Below are 17001 nucleotides of genomic sequence, written 5' to 3' on the forward strand. Positions count from 1 at the left end.
GGCTTTTTTTTTTTTTTTTTTTAATGTTTTATTTATTTCTAGGAGAGAGAGAGAGAGACAACGTGAGCAGGGGAGGGTCAGAGAGAGAGGGAGTCACAGACTGAAACAGGCTTCAGGCTCTGAGCTGGCAGTCAGCACAGAGCCCGACGTGGGGCTCGAACCCACGAACCGCGAGATCATGACCTAAGCGAAAGTCGGACGCTTAACCGACTAAGCCACCCAGGCGCCCCTCTGGTTTTTGTTTTTGTTTTTAATTTTTATTTAGTTTTGAGAGAGAGACAGAGTGAGAAGGGCATGGAGAGAGAATCTGAAACCGGCTCCGTACTGTCAGCGTGGAGCCTGATGTGGGGCCTGAACTCACAAACTGAGATCATGACCTGAGCCTAAACCAAAGTTAGGCACCTAACCGACTGAGCCACCCAGGCATCCCTTTTTGTGGTTACTTTCAAACATTTTGTACCTACATGCAAAGAATGAATTACTTAATTCACCTGAAAATTGTTCTGCCCTTGACAATACATTGCAGTCATATGGACAACTTTTTAAATTGTAGATTCTGATTTAATAGTATGGTATGTGGGGCACCAGGATTTCTCAATCTCTTAAGCTTCTAATTCTTAGTTTTCACTCAGGTCACAGTCTCACAGTTCGTTAAGACTGAGCCCCACATCAGGCTCTGTGCTAACAGTGTGGAGCATGCGTGGGATTCTCTGTCTCTCTGTCTCTCTCTCTCTCTCTCAAATAAAGCTTAATAATAGTATGGTAAGCATATATGTTGGATATTAAAATTTTTAAAAACTCCTTAGGTGATTGTGACTTGCAGCCAAGATGAGAACCACTGCTATAAATGCTGTAAAATGATATAGATTGTGAGTTGATGGAGAGAAAAGAAAAGCACAGTTTTAGTTAACAATGCTAGAAATTTTCACCATATACACCCTCCCTGAAAGCATATTAAATCAGCATTTTATAAGAAGTTATGTCTTGCTGTTTACTCTGTTGATTATGTATTTTTAATTTCTCTAGACCCAAATCTTTGTTTTAGTATCTAATTTCATTCCAAACTAATAATTGTATGTTACAGTCAATACTCCTTAAGCATGCTAATTCAGTATTACTAAAAACAAGTCATCTCCATCTTCCTGAAGATTCAGAATGTTTTGTTGATATCTCTGTCAGCATTTGGTGATAAAGGGTGGAGAAAAAAATGGGAGGCTCTGGCAGTCCCATATACAGGTCAAATTTTATTACAATATAACAAATTTCTCAGGCTGTAACCTTAGGCATTCTTAGTAATTTCAGTATGATATAATTCCATTGATAACAGATAATGAGGATATGATCTAATAATGACATTTTAGGTTTTTAAATTTGTGAGTTTGACCATATGGTTATCCAGTGGAGGGGCAGAGAGAGAGGGAGACATAGAACTCAAAGCAGGCTCCAGGCTCTGAGCTGTCAGCACAGAGCCCAATGTGGGGCTCAAATTATGAACTGTGAGATCATGAGCTGAGCTGAAGTTGGATGCTTAACTGAGCCACCCAGGCTCCCTAGAAGCAGTGTTTTTATTTTTAAACCTTGGAAATAAAAGTGTAAAATTGGGGTGGTTTAGTTTTTGCTTACCTATCTTTAATCTCATCATAACGATTTAAAAGCCCTGTGGTGCTTCTATGTGGAATCTAAAAAATAAAACAGAACAAAACAGAAACACATTCATAAATACTGAGAATAGAGGCACCTGGGTGACTCAGTTGATTACCCATCTGACTCTTGATTTTGGCTCAAGTCATGATCTCTCGGTTTGTAAGATTGAACCCTGCATCCTGCTTGGGTTTCTCTCCCTCTCTCTCTTTCTCTCTCTCCCTCTCTTTCTTTTTCTCTCTCCCCCCAACTCTCCTGTTTGTGTTCTCTCTGTTTAAATTAATAAATGAACTTCAAATGCATACAGATATACTGAGGACAAACTGACGATAGCCACAGGGGAGGGAATGGCACAGGATGGGCAAAAATAGGTGAAGGGATTAAGAGCTCTGAACTTCCAGTTATAAAATAAGTAAAGCATGGGAACAAAAATAAAGCATAGGGAATATAGTCAATAATATTGTAATAATTTTGTATGGTGACAGATGGTAACCAGACTTACTCTGGTAATTACTTCATAATGTATATGAATGTTAAATCACTTTGTTACACACTGAAATTAATACATCATATGTCAACTGTACTTTCAATTTAAAAATAGCAAATAAAATAAAGAAAAACTCTGTGCTGTAAGGGCATCTAAAACAATTCACAGAAGCTACATAAATAGCTAATGGACACATTCAACCCCAGACCCAAAAATGTATATTTCCATCATAGTTAGAATTGTGAAAATTAGAAAATGGCTCTCTCCATCAGGAGAATGATTGAGCAAATTGTAATGCATGTACATAGTAAAATTTGACTTCATGAAAGTTCCCAAAGAATAAGAATGATTTGACAAGTCCTAAGGAGGTAATGTTAAATGAGAAATACAAGACTTAAAATTATTTTAATATATAGTATGATCCCAAGTACATTTTTAAAGTATAGTGGGGGGTGAAAGGGCTGTGTTAGTTGTCATTAACTATAGATGACATAAGTTGGTGCTACCTTTGAAATGAAGCAATGTATTTTAATCTAATTAAGTCCTATTAAGAACAAAAAGGTTATTACAGGTAACTTATTTTTGAGAGAGAAAGAGAGAGAGTGCACGCAAGAATGAATCTTAAGCAGGCTCCACACACAGTGTGGAGTTGGGTTGCAGGGCTCCATTCCAGGACCCAGGGACCATGACCTGAGCTGATATCAAGGGTCAGATGCTCAGCTGCAAGTAACTTTTAAGATATCTGTTATTTAGGGGCACCTGGCTGGCATGGTGAGTAGAGCATGCAACTCTTGATCTTGGGATTGTGGATTTGACCCCATGTTGAGCATAGAGTTTACTTAAATAAAGAAAAGAAAAAGATTATCCTTTGTTTAGAAAATAGTGAGATGGCAGAATTTTCCCAGGTAAATAGTTACTAAGTGATACTTCTGTTTTTTTGGTTTTCTGGTATTTTTTTTTTACATGATAATGCTTTTCCCCCTGGGGCACCTGGATGGGTCAGTTGATTAAGCATAGGGCTTCCCCTCAGGTCAGGACCTTGCAGTTTGTGACTTTGGGCTATCTGCTGTCAGCACAGTCTGCTTCAGATCCTCTGTCCCCTCTCTGCCCCTTCCCCTTAGCACATACTGCCATGCACTCTCTCAAAAATAAATAAACACTTAAAAACCATAATAATAATGCTTCTCCCCCACTGTCAGAATGACACATAACCAAAATATATTTGTATTTTTTATGATATATTTTCTTTTCCTAAAATGTTTAAGAGTGTACATCAATAGTTTATCTCATTTTAGCAGTTCCCACAAAATAATGCAACAAAACAAATTAGCAGTAAATACTCAGATGTGTCCTTTGGCTTATTTAATTAACAAACCTCCTGTCTTAACTATTTGCTATTAAATCTTGTTTCTGATTTTAGGCTTCTTATACTGGAACAACTTTTGGACAGTATAAAGCACACAAAAGGAGCTCGTCAACAAGTAGTTCAGTTACATGTTGTTTCTTCACTGTCTAGTTTCTTGAAGGTAATTCTGTTTGTTTGTTTTTAAATTCAGATGTTTGCTTGATTTTTTTTTCCTAAGTATGTTCAACTAAGTACGTTGAGGAAGGTGTCTTTAAAGAACTGCTACTCATTTTTTCTCCCTTTTTTCTTAATCTCCTGATGAAAATGTTTCAGTATTTGTAATTCCTCTTTTACTTTTTCTCTGTGTAAAAGTTGTTGGTTAGAATTTAACCTATCATCTTGGCTTAGAGCCATGCTTTAACCTACTCAGCCTAAAAAACCTAGATCTGGGATTGGCAGACTATGACATCTGGGCCAAATCTGGCTTGTTGTTATATTTATGACTTAAATGTTTCTAACTAAAATATAATACGCTTCATTGGTTATTTTATGGAAATTGCTGTTGCTGTTCTTCTGAATACATATATACTATCGTGACAAATAACTGTTTGCCTAGAAGTCTAAAATTATGAAGAATTTTCTAGGGTGCCTGGATGTCTCAGTTGGTTAAGCATCTGACTTCAGTTCAGGTCATGATCTCACCATTCTTGGGTTGAGCCCCGTATCAGGCTCTGTGCTGACAGTTTGGAGCCTGGAGCCTGCTTCAGATTCTGTGTGTCTTTCTCTCTGCCCCTCCCCCACTCATGTTCACTCACACTCTCTCTCTCTCAAGAATAATTGAACATTAAAAAATTTTTTTTTAATTCTGAAGAACTTTCTGTGAAAAATCAAATTATATATGCGTCTGTGTGTATGTTTATGTTTATAGTAATCCAAGTATGAACATGTTTGGTCAACCAGAATATACATTCCAAACTGGATTAGGAAATTTATTACAGTTGTAAATTTAAATTGTTCTTTACATATTTCAGTACTTAGCTGGCTCCAAGGGAAATTTGGGTCCAGAAGAAATGAGAAGACCAGCCGTGGCATTGGTGATGGGAGCCCTAGAAAGTCCCAGCCCCCTCTTGAGATGCGCTGCTGCAGAGGCATGGGCTAGATTAGCCCAAGTGGTTGATGATGGAGCTTTTACTGCTGCGTTAGCTCAAGTTAGCTTTGACAAGTAAGTGAATTCCTTATTTAATACTCAGAGACTATATGTCAAAACTGGGTATAGCTTGTTGATTTTTTGGAACTAGTGAAATTTCATTCTGGGAATTACTCAAAAAAATTGATAAATATGGATACTTTAATATGAAGGAGAGCCTCCCCTTTGCTCATCTTGGAATATAAAACTATTATTTGGCTTTAGTTTTTAGATAATAAGAGAAAGATCACTATGTGAGTGGTATAATTGGCCATCGGTAGAATGGACTACAAACTAAGAAATGTATGGAATTTTATCATGTAAAATATAGATAATAGGTAGTAATAACAATCTACTGGAAAGAGTAAAGGCTGTAGGTTTTCATCATCAGGAAACAAACTATGTTTTCATTTTTGCTAGCTTGAGATCATGACCAGAAAGCACATCTCTCAGCTCATTTACCTCTATTTCAAATAGACGGTTATTAATACTGCACTACCTGCTTAACAATGTTAAGGTAAATGCGATAATATATATCAAAGTAATAAGAAAAAATCAAACCAATACAAATAAAAGTTCAGGGTTATATTAGTAACATAGGTATATAAAGTTATATTCATAGTGGTAGTAGTATGCAAGTAGCACTTTCACCTTCCAGTCTGCTGAATATGTGTGTCTGATTTGGTCAAGAGCTTGAAGTTTAAAGTTAGATTACTAATGGGGCGCCTGGGTGGCTTAGTCGGTTAAGCGTCCGACTTTCGCTCAGGTCATGATCTCACGGTTCGTGGGTTCAAGCCCTGCGTCGGGCTCTGTGCTGACTGCCAGCTCAGAGCCTGGAGGCTGTTTCAGAGTCTGTGACACCCTCTGTCTCTGACCCTCCCCTGCTCACGCTGTCTCTCTTTCTCTCTCTCCTAGAAATAAATAAAACATTAAAAAAAATAATAAAAATAAAGTTAGATTACTAACTTGGTTCAAATTCTATTCTTCCATGTAATAGTTGGTTACTTTGTTAAGAGTTACTTTGGATATCATTTTGTTTTCATCTATAAAAAATAACTGATCCTACTATAAATCTCAAAGTTGTTGGGAAGACTAAATGTAGGGACGCCTGGGTAGCGCAGTTGATTAAGCATCTGACTCTTGATTTCAGCTCAGGTCATGATTCCAGAGTTGTGGGATCAAGCCCCCTGTCAGGCTTTGCACTGACAGCACCCTTCCCTTACTTGCTCACATGCATGCACACTCTTTCTCTTTCTCTCTCTCTCTCTTAAAAATAAATAAATACATAAATAAATTTTTTAGAAGGGCTAAACATAGAGCTGGCTAGCTCATTCAGAGGAGCATGTGGCTCTTGATCTAGGGGTTGTGAGTTCAAGCCCCATGTTGGGTATAGAGATTTCTTAAATATTTTTTAAATAAATAAAGGACTAAATGTATAACACTTAAATTAGCACATAATACATAATAAAACTAGTAAGTATTTATTTTTCTTGTTATATTGAATTTTAAAATCAAAGTTCTTTTGTTTTTTTTTTTAATGTTTATTATTATATTTTGAGAGACATAGCACACATGTGCAGGGAAAGGGCAGAGAGAGGAAGAGAGAGTATCCTAAGCAGGCTCCATGCTGTCAGCACAGAACCAAACATGGGAATCAGTCTCCCAAACCATAAGATCGTGACTTCAGCCAAAATAAAGAATCAGAGTCTTTTTTTTTTTCTTTTCTGAGAGAGAGAGAGACAGCGTGAGCAAGGGAGGGTCAGAGAGATAGAGAGACACAGAATCTGAAACAGCCTCCAGGCTCTGAGCTGGCTGTCAGCACAGAGCTTGATGCGGGGCTTGAACCCACGAACCGTGAGATCATGACCTGAGCTGAAGTCAGACGCTCAACCGACTAAGCCACACAGGTGCTCCAAGAATCAGTCTTAACTGACTGAGCCACCCAGGTACCCTGAAACTCTCTTTATATGGAAATAAAGTGTCTCAGCAATGTGCATTTTATTTATTTTTTTATTTTTTTAATGTTTTATTTATTTTTGAGAGAGAGATAGAGATAGCATAAGCAAGGAAGGGTCAGAGAGAGGGAGACATAGAATCTGAAGCAGGCTCCAGGCTCTGAGCTAGCTGTCAGCACAGAGCCCGACGCGGGGCTTGAACCTATGAACCGTGAGGTCATGACCTGAGCCGAAATCGGACACTTAACTGACTGAGCCACCCAGGCGCCCGCAATGTGCATTTTAAAATGCAACTTAATGATGCTCTCAACAAAGTGGGCATGGAAAGAACATACCTCAGTATTAAAAAGGCCACATGTGACAAACTGACAGCTGACATACACAATGGTAAAAAGGTAAAAGCTTTTGCTCTAAGATAAGAAACAAAGAAGGATGCCCACTCTCCACTCTTTTCACCTTAGTTTTGGAAGTCTTAGCCACACAATTAGACAAGGAAAAAAAGTAAGAGGCATCCAGATTGGAAAGAAGAAGAAAGACTGTCACTGTTTGCAGATGACATGACACTGTACAGAAAAAACTCTAAAGACTCAAAAACTATTAGAATTAAATGTATTCACTAAAGTCAGAGTATACAAAACTAACATATAGAAATCAGTTTCTATACAGTAATAACGAGTTGCCAGTAAGAGATTAAGAAACAAACCCAATTACTATTGTCAGTAAGAATAAAATACCTAAGAATAAATGTAACCAAGGAAGTGAATGACCTGTACCCTGAAAACTGTAAGACGTTGTTGAAAGAAATTGAAAATAACACAAATAAATGAAAAGATATACCATACTCCCCAAGGATGATCTGCAAATTCATGAAGCATTCCATATATGTGCATTTATACACACACACACACCATACTCATGGATTGTAAGATTTACTTTGTTAAGATATCCATACTACCCAAAGCAATCAACAGATTCAGTGCAATCCCTATCAAAATACCAATGACATTTTTCATAGTACTAAAACAAAAAAATCCTGAAATTTGTATGGAGCTGCAAAAGATCCCAAATAGCCAAAGCAGTCTTAAGAAAGAACAAACCTGGAGGTTTGCTCCCTGATATCAAACTGTACTACAAAGCTATAGTAATTAAAACAGTACGTTACTGGCACAAAAACAAATACACAGATCAGCATGATGGAATAGAGAGCCCTAGAAATAAACCCGTGCCTATATAGCCAATTATAAGAAAAGACAATAATGTTTAATAAGTGGTGTTGGGAAAACAAGATAGCTACATTCAAAAAATTGAAACTGGACCACTATCTTACATTGTTTACAAAAATAAATTCAAAGTGAATGAAAGACTTGAAGTAAAACCTAAAATCATAAAACTCCTAGAAGAAGACATTAGTCTTAACAATATTTGGGGGGAAGAAGATCAGTTTCCTCAGGAAATCTCAATAAAAGCTAAAATAAACAAATGGAATTACATTATACTAAGAAGTTTTTGTACAGTGAAGGGAACCATCAACAAAAAAAAGGGAATCTAATAAATGGAGGAAGATATTTGCAAATCATATATTCAGTAAGAGGTTAATATCTAAAATATATAAAGGACTTCTACAATTTAATGTTGAAAAACAACCTGATTTAAAAATGGGGGGGCGTCTGGGTGGCTTAGTCGGTTAAGTGTCCGGCTTTTGCTTAGGTCATGATCTCGCGGTTCGTGGGTTCGGGCCCCGCGTCAGGCTATGTGCTGACTGCCAGCTCAGAGCCTGGAGCCTGTTTCAGTCTGTGACTCCCTCTCTCTCTGACCCTCCCCTGCTCACGCTGTGTCTCTCTCTCTCTCCTAGAAATAAATAAAACATTTAAAAAATATATTTTTAAAAAAAAATGGGCAAGAGGACTTGATTAAACTTTTTCCCAAAGAAGGCATACAGATGGCCAATAGGCACATCAAGAGATTCTCAATATGATTAATCATAAGGAACATGCAAATCAAAACCACATTGAGATTTCACCTCACACTTGTCTAATTGGCTAGTAGCCAAAAGACGGTAACAGGTGTTGAGGATATGCAGAAAAGGGAACCTTGATACACTGTTGATGGGAATAGATTCGTACAATCACTATGGAAAATAGTATAGAGGTTCCTCAAAAAATTAAAAATAGAAATACCACACAATCCAGCAATTCCACTTCTGGGTAATTATTTAAAGGAAATGAGGACATCAATTCAAAGAACTATCTGCAGGCTGCCTGGGTGGCTCAGTTGATTGAGTGCCTGACTTTAGCTCAGGTCATGATCTGGTGGTCTGTGGGTATGAGCCCCACATCGCTCTGTGCTGACAGCTCCAAGCGTGGAGCCTGCTTTGGATTCTGTGTCTCCCTTTCCCCCTCCCCTCCCTGCTCATGTTCTCTCTCTCTCTCTCACTCTCTCTCTCTGTCTCAAAAATAAATAAATGTTAAAAAAAAAATCATGCTATACAAAGAGCTATATGCAAGTCTGTGTTCGTTGCGGCATTATTTACAATAGCCAAAATATGGAAGCAACCTGTGTCTATTAATAAATGAATGGATAAAGAAGATTGGTGTGTGTGTTTGTAATATTACTCAGGTATTAAAAAGATAGAAATCTTGCCATTTGCAACAACATGGATGGACCTAGAGGATATTATGCTCAGTGAAATAAGACCAAGAAAGACCAGTACCATATGATTTCACTTGTGAAAAGAAAAGAATAAACAAACAAATTAAATCATAGATACAGGAAATAAACTCTTGGTGACAAGAAGCAGGGGAAAAGGGACAAATAGGTGAAGGGAATTAAGAGGTCCGGATTTCCAGTTATAAAATAAATAAGTCATGGGGTTCTAATGTATAACATATAGAATATAGTCAATAATATTGATGAAAATGTGTATAGTAACACACGGTAACTATAGACTTATTGTGGTGATCATTTCATAGTGTATCAAAATGTCAAATCACTACAATGTATGCTTGAAACTAATAGGGTTTTGTATGTTGGTTATACTTCAACTTTTAAAAAGTAACTTAACAAGGGCACCTAGGTGGCTTACTCGTTAAGCGTCCAACTTCGGCTCAGGTCATGATTTCACGGTTTGTGGGTTCAAGCCCTGTGTCAGGCTCTGTGCTGGCAGCTAGCTCAGAGCCTGGAGCCTGTTTCAGATTCTATGTCTCCCTCTCTCTCTGGCCCTCCCCTGCTCACACTGTCTCTCTCTCTCAGAAATAAATTTAAAAAAAAATAACATTAAAAAAAAGTAACAACAATAAAGTAATAATGCTTGTTTTATGAATTTAGTGTGTGTATCTCTGAAAAATATTGAAATTATTCATACTTAAATCTTTAATAATATGAAGACATTTTTATTTAAAATGTTTTTCTTTTTAAGATATATTTCAGGTTATTTCAAAAATGTTTTTATCAGTAACAGTAAATATATTTTTGAAATTTGCAGCTATTCATACAAAAAGTTTTGCCTAAGTGACAATGTACGTACATTAGTTTTGTTCAGTGGTTATTATTTATTTCCATAATTACAGACTGAAATCAGCAAGGGATGTGGTTACCAGAACAGGATACTCATTGGCTTTGGGATCCTTACACAGATACTTAGGAGGAATAAGTTCTTCTCAACATTTGAATTCTTGTGTTGGAATCCTTTACGCTTTGTCTCAGGACAGTACTTCTCCTGATGTGCAGGTAAATACTCCATGTGATACCTTCTTGAAATTCATGATTTGTAGATAATGAGGATTAGGTTTTTATAAGCCACTGGTAATTTGTAAATAATGCACACGCGCGCGCGCGCGTACACACACACACACACACACACACACACACACACAGTAAATGTCCAAGCCATTGTTAACCTGGATGGATTTTTCAAATCCAAGTCTTACTTAAATCTTACTGTCATTACTTTGCACTCACAGTTTCTAAAGTCAAATTCTTTTTCTGAAGATAGATCTTCCTTCCATCTTAATTATATTACCATTTTGGACAGCTTAAGAGGTACCAAGCATTGTATTATATTCTTCATTGTATTCTGTATAATACATTCTTCTAAGAATGTATTAACATATGTAAGCCTCACAGTAATCTAGGGTGTATATTCCCCTTATACAAAAAGAAAACTGGAGCTTAAAGAAGCTAAGTAACATGCTCACAGCTGAAAGCTAAAAAATCATCTAATCAGTTCAAGAACACAAGTCATGAGCTCCAAACCCATGCTCTTAATCATAATATTGTACACATCTTACCCACTTCAGTTAAAATCATTCTCTTGATATCTTTTTTTTAAATTTTTTTTTAATGTTTTATTTATTTCTAGGAGAGAGAGAGAGAAAAAGAGAGACAGCGCGAGCAGGGGAGGGTCAGAGAGAGAGGGAGTCACAGACTGAAACAGGCTCCAGGTTCCGAGCCGGCAGTCAGCACAGAGCCCGACGCGGGGCTCGAACCCACGAACCGCGAGATCGTGACCTAAGCGAAAGTCGGACGCTTAACCGACTAAGCCACCCAGGCGCCCCCATTCTCTTGATATCTTAATCAAATCTTGAATGACTGTTACTCTTCCTGTTCTTTTACTCTCCTTCTCTGTCCCCCTTGTGTATTCTTAATTACTATAGTAATATTTTTAGGTTCTTTTCAACGCCCTAGATATGAAGCCACATTTGTTTTCCTGAAAGACTTTCATCTTGCTACTTCCCCATCAGAAAGCAGGGGAAACTGCTTATTGCTTCCTAAATCACCTTCTCATCCAAGTCCTATCACCTGACCCAGGAACCTCATCTATTACCCCAAAGTACTGACTTCTCTTATAACTGACCTCATCCCACTCATGCCGTTCTCATATCTGCATTTATATTTTCCTATTGCCTTTTCCCTTCTATTCCTATCTGATAATCCAGATTTTCTAGCATTCTGAAATCCAATTTAACCACCACCTTGTCAGATTTCAACATCCCTAATCCGCGGTTAGCTTTCCTTCTTTGAATTACTACCATATTACTAACAGTCTCTTTATCATCATTATCATCCAGTAGTTGATTGATTTAACTTATAAGGTGTTCCATTCTTTCATCCTCCTTTGCTTCTATTTTATTATATTTCTCTTCTTCCCCTTCAAGAAGTCTCTTGTGAATGCAGTTATATTTATATTGAATATTTTTTTTCAGTTGATTAATTTAAATGCTTTTAGTGGCTTCCAGTGTCATTAAATCTGACTCTTCTTGATTACTGCTATGTCTCACATAACAGTTTATTTTTGTAGAATGTATAGTACTATAAGCTTTCTTATACATTCATTGATAAGAGGGATAAAACTTTCAGAATTTCCTAATGGGAAGAATTTTTATATACTTCAAACATACATAGAAGTAAAGTGTATACAATAAGGAATCTGTTATACCCATCATCTATCTGACTGCTTGGTTATCAGTATATGACCAGTCTTATTTCATTCATTCATTCATTCATTGTTGGCTTAAAAAACAGAAATTTGTTTTCTCATGGTTCTGGAAGCTGGAAGTCCAAGATCAGAGTGTCAGCCAGTTTGGTTTCTTCTGAGCCCTCTTTCCTAGGCTTGCAGTTGGTCACCTTCTCATTGTGTCTTCACATGGTTTTTGCTTTGTACATGCACATCTCTAACATCACTCTGCCCAAATTTTATCTCTTAGAAGGACACTAGTCACATTGGATTAGGGCTTGCTCTAATAGCCTCATTTTAACTTCTTTAAAGGCCCTGTCTCCAAAGACAACCTTATTCTGAGGTACAGGTAGAGTCTTGTTTTTTTTAAACCAGCATTGACAGACATATTTTAAGAGCCGTATAGTAAATTATGTACACATTACATGTCATACAGTCTCTGTCAGCTGCTCAATTCTGCCACTGTAGCAGTAGCAACCGTAAATAATATGTAAATGAATGAGCACGACTGTGTTTCAGTAAAGCTTTTATTTATAAAAACGTGGCAGGGCAGATTTGTCTCAAAGGCATTTTGGTTATTTAATATATAAATATTTATATATACATTATAGACACTTATTTTATACATGTATCTGTTTTTCTATGTTTATAAAAGTGCACTTATCATAAGTGTGCACCTCCGTGAATAAAGTATACAAACTAAATGCACCATGTAACCAGCACCTAGATCAGGAAATAGAACATTATCAATACCCCAAATGCTCTCCGCGTGTTCTCTTCTAGTTACTACCTGTCCTACCAAGGATAACCACTATCCTAATTTGCAACATCATATATTAATTTTGCCTGCTTTTATACTTTATATCATTGGAATCATGTGGTATGTACTCTTTTATGTCTGGCTTTCTTCAACATTATGTTCAAGAGACTTGTGCATATTACTGCATGTAATTGTAAGTCTTGTTGAATCTTTTAAAAACTTGAATTTTTGTTCTCCACATAGATTAAACAAAAAATGCTTTTCAGTAAACTAGATTTAGTTCAAGTTCTTAGTAAAAGAACCAGACATTATCATGGAATTCTTAGTGCTGAGATGAATTTAAGATTACCATTTGAAATTAGATGATTATCTGTCAGGGTTTTTTACTGGATATTTGAAAGAAATTTTTTATAAACATTATATTTCCTGTTTCTCTTTTCAGATTAGTTATGATAGCACACAAATACTATACTTTGTTGTTACTTTATCACTTCCAAAGAACAATTCATTGTGTTTTATATTTCTTAATGCTGCTGTAGTGTTTTAAATTGTTCTTCTCTGTCTTCACAGACCTGGGCACTACATTCACTATCACTGATAATTGATTCTGCTGGCCCACTCTATCATATGCATGTGGAACCCACGCTTTCTCTTATTATAATGTTATTGTTAAATGTGCCTCCTACTCATGCTGAAGTTCACCAAAGTCTTGGTCGCTGTTTGAATGCCCTTATTACTACATTGGGTCCAGAACTACAGGGTATGCATAACTCATTTTGTGATGTTTTGATTTAAAAATATACATGTGAAAATGAATTCATTTCTTATTACTGACTCAAACACTTATCAGTGAAGTAAAGTTTAGCAGGATTCTATGCAAATACATGGGCAGAATGTTGAGTCACCTCAGGAAAAGATTTTGACTCCTGCATGTTGACATAAAAAAAAATAACATAAAAAGTAGGAAGTTTAATGTAAGCTCCACCACTTTTTTTTTAAATTTGTTTATTTATTCTTGACAAAGAGAGAGAGAAAACCCCAAGCAGGCTCCGTGATTTCAGTGCAAAGCTCAGCACATGGCTTAATCTCACGAACCTTGAGATCATGACCTGAGCCAAAATCAAGAGTCAGGTGTTTAACTGACTGTGCCACTGAGACTCCTCATTCCACCACTAGTTAATTGGGTGACCTTTGGAAAATCTTTGTCCTTCGTCCTTGGTTTCCTTCTCTATCAAATGGGGGAAAAGTTGAAAAGCCTTTATGATTGGCACCTAGCAGGTGATCAGTATATTTTGTGAAATGCCATTTTGTCTGATTTCTCTTACCTTGAAAAGTATCATATTAGAAAGATTAGTTATATTTTTAATATGCTTTCCCTAACAATTAAAGTGATAGATATCAAGTGGAATAGTGTAAAGAATAAAGAACTCTTCTCTTCTAAGAAGTAAATGACTAAGTCCCCAAACTCAGATAAACTGATCTTTTCAACTGTAAAGTCCATAAATGATTTTAATATTTGAAAGAAACTCAACTAATTTAAGCAAGGCTAAGTTCATTAGCCATTTCTAAGTTCACTTTTTGTGAAATTTTGGTATGGCCTACAGATAAGCTTAGGTTCTTATTTGCCTGATGATTTGTTTTGACATAAATTTTTCAGAGTAGGAATAACTAATATAACCCAAAAATCTGTCACCTAGTTTATCCCTGTTTTTGTAGAAGAAATTTACTTCACAGATCCTTAAGTTTAAACTTGGTTAAAATAAATAAATAGTATATGTTTAAAGAGGAGTGATTTCATAGACCAATTATTCAAAGATTTCTGCTTTCATTTTAGGTAATAGTACTTCCATTTCCACCTTAAGGACTACCTGTCTTTTGGGTTGTGCAGTGATGCAAGATAACCCAGACTGCCTTGTTCAAGCTCAGGCCATCTCTTGCCTTCAGCAGCTTCATATGTTCGCTCCAAGACATGTCAACCTGTCTAGCTTGGTCAGCTGCCTCTGTGTGAGTATAAAATTATAAGTGAGTCCTTACATTGGAAACTTAGATTTATTTTTAAAATTCTCTAGTCTGTGTACAATAACTGTTTTCTCTCAGTTCTAGTTTTTTTAGGGGGTAGGGCCAAATTTCATATAATCACATCTCAAACCTCTCATATATTGATTCAGTTTTGTTCTATTAATGTTGAACTTACCATATGGAATGTTTATTCGTTAGTCAGTAAACATATATTGGGTGCTTAAATGTCCTGGGTACTGTATAAATGCAAAAATGTATGTGACAATGTCTTTTTTTTTCTTTCCTTTGTTCCAAATAATTATATATATAAAGTTCTCTCCACCCTAGATGGGCAGATAACATTTTTCCTTAATATTCTAGTGGCATATGCATCAATATCTGGGTAATAATAATATGTTTAATAAATAATGCAAGATGAATGCTAAAAGTTCTGATAAAATGATTCATAATCATCAATGGTTTTAAGATTTACCTTGAGTATCAGCAGTTTCTATCTAGACTTGCCTTAAAAATTGTGTCACATTTGGAATAAAAACTTGACACCATTGCTTTTATACTTTCTGCCCCTAAAATGTTTACAACACACTCCCATTAGTAACATGACAGTTGAGAATCATTACTTTAGACAGACCTTTCATTTACAAGCTAAAGGCAGGATATGCAGCATTTTAGACCTTGAAAGAACTTGAGATGTCATTAAAACCAATCTTTTCAATAAAAAAGATAAACCAAGGACCAAAAAGTCAAATAATTTGTCCCAGGTAACATATCTAGATGTAGTGGCAGCTCTAAGTCTAGAATCCAGGTTTCTTTTTGTGTGTGGTTTTTTTTTTTTTTTTTTTAAATTTTTTCTAATGTTTATTTTTGAAAAAGAGACAGAGTATGAGCAGGGAAGGGGCAGAGAGAGAGGGAGACACAGAATCTAAAGCAGGCTTCAGTCTCCAGGTTGTCAGCACAGGACTCAGTGTTGGGATAGAACTCACGGACTGTGAGATCATGACCTGAGCTGAAGTCAGACGCTCAACCAACTGAGCCACCCACGCACCCCTAGAATCCAGGTTTCTGATCTCCTTGTTCAGTTTCTATTTCTTTATTTCTTACTGGCTTTGTAGTTTTGATTAGCTCTTAATCTTATCTCTACCACCTCCTAGCTTTGTGACCTTCGAGAAGTCCCATAACCTCTTCCAGCCTCAGCTGTCTGGTCTATAAAACACCAAGGATTACACAAGATACTACCCATTAAGGCACATGTCTTAGGCACTTAATAACCACTCAATATATAGTAGTTTTTATTTTCTTAACATATAACTTAAATATACATTATGTTATTCTTCATAGTGATTTTTGTAGTCAGTTATGTAAGACTCTTAAAAAGAGGATGTGACTGACTTTTCTGATAGAAATTTGGTTCCTGTCTGGGTTAAATACATATTATAGAAAATAGCACTTACTGGAAAAGGGATTTTATCTTTACTACTCAATGACTTTTCCCTAGGAATATTATTCTCTATTCAAAGAACCATCCTCAAAATCAATTATTGAAAAATAGCCACTCTTCTGCAAGTTGGTCAGACTTTCACTGTCCATTATATTAAGTTTATTGAGAAATAAAGAGCAAAACTTGCTACTAATTTTCAATGAATTAGAACTGATGAAATTTGTTACTCTTATTTTCCTAGCCCAAGAAAGCTTAAATATAAAGAATAGAGATTACTATTGGGTGTTTCTTTTAAGAATATTCAGAGCAGTTGAGAAAATCAAAATTAATAAGTAACAAATCTTATTCATGTTACTCCTAATATTTAAGCAGAAAAATGATTTTTTTCTTATCCAGAAATCATTTAAAAATTGCTATTACTATAATTTATTAATTTCATCTTTTTTAGTAAGCTTTTTTCTAAATTTATTAGATTGAATTTATTAAATTTAGAGTATTTCCTATAGTAAGAAAATTGCTTTTGCTTTCCTGTTTAACAACTTTATGATCAGATTTTCTTTTATACAAAGAATTTAATTATTTAACATGAAGTGTTTTCATATTAATTGAAACTCCCTGAATATTCAGAACGTATTTCATCTTTAAGAAAGACTCTTACTGAAAGGGTTTTCTTCTAAATGCATGCCTTTTAACTTCCATTCTGAACTTGGTCTTAGCT

The 17001-nt window shown here is 35.9% G+C and overlaps 1 protein-coding gene across 7 annotated transcripts in view; it reads left to right on the forward strand.

Moving 5' to 3' along the window:
- The window catches only part of HEATR5A (HEAT repeat containing 5A), a 117430-nt gene that overhangs the window by 53099 nt on the left and 47330 nt on the right, over positions 1–17001 (forward strand). For all 7 annotated transcript variants that reach the window (XM_039247134.1, XM_039247136.1, XM_039247138.1 and 4 more), the window contains 5 exons: positions 3549–3654; positions 4505–4695; positions 10181–10340; positions 13397–13586; positions 14661–14830. In XM_039247134.1, the coding sequence (XP_039103065.1) occupies positions 3549–3654; positions 4505–4695; positions 10181–10340; positions 13397–13586; positions 14661–14830 (817 nt within the window). The remainder of the gene's footprint in view (positions 1–3548; positions 3655–4504; positions 4696–10180; positions 10341–13396; positions 13587–14660; positions 14831–17001) is intronic.

The sequence above is a fragment of the Hyaena hyaena genome, unplaced genomic scaffold (assembly GCF_003009895.1).
Source record: "Hyaena hyaena isolate Hyena2069 unplaced genomic scaffold, ASM300989v1 scaffold_291, whole genome shotgun sequence".
Lineage (NCBI taxonomy): Eukaryota > Metazoa > Chordata > Mammalia > Carnivora > Hyaenidae > Hyaena > Hyaena hyaena.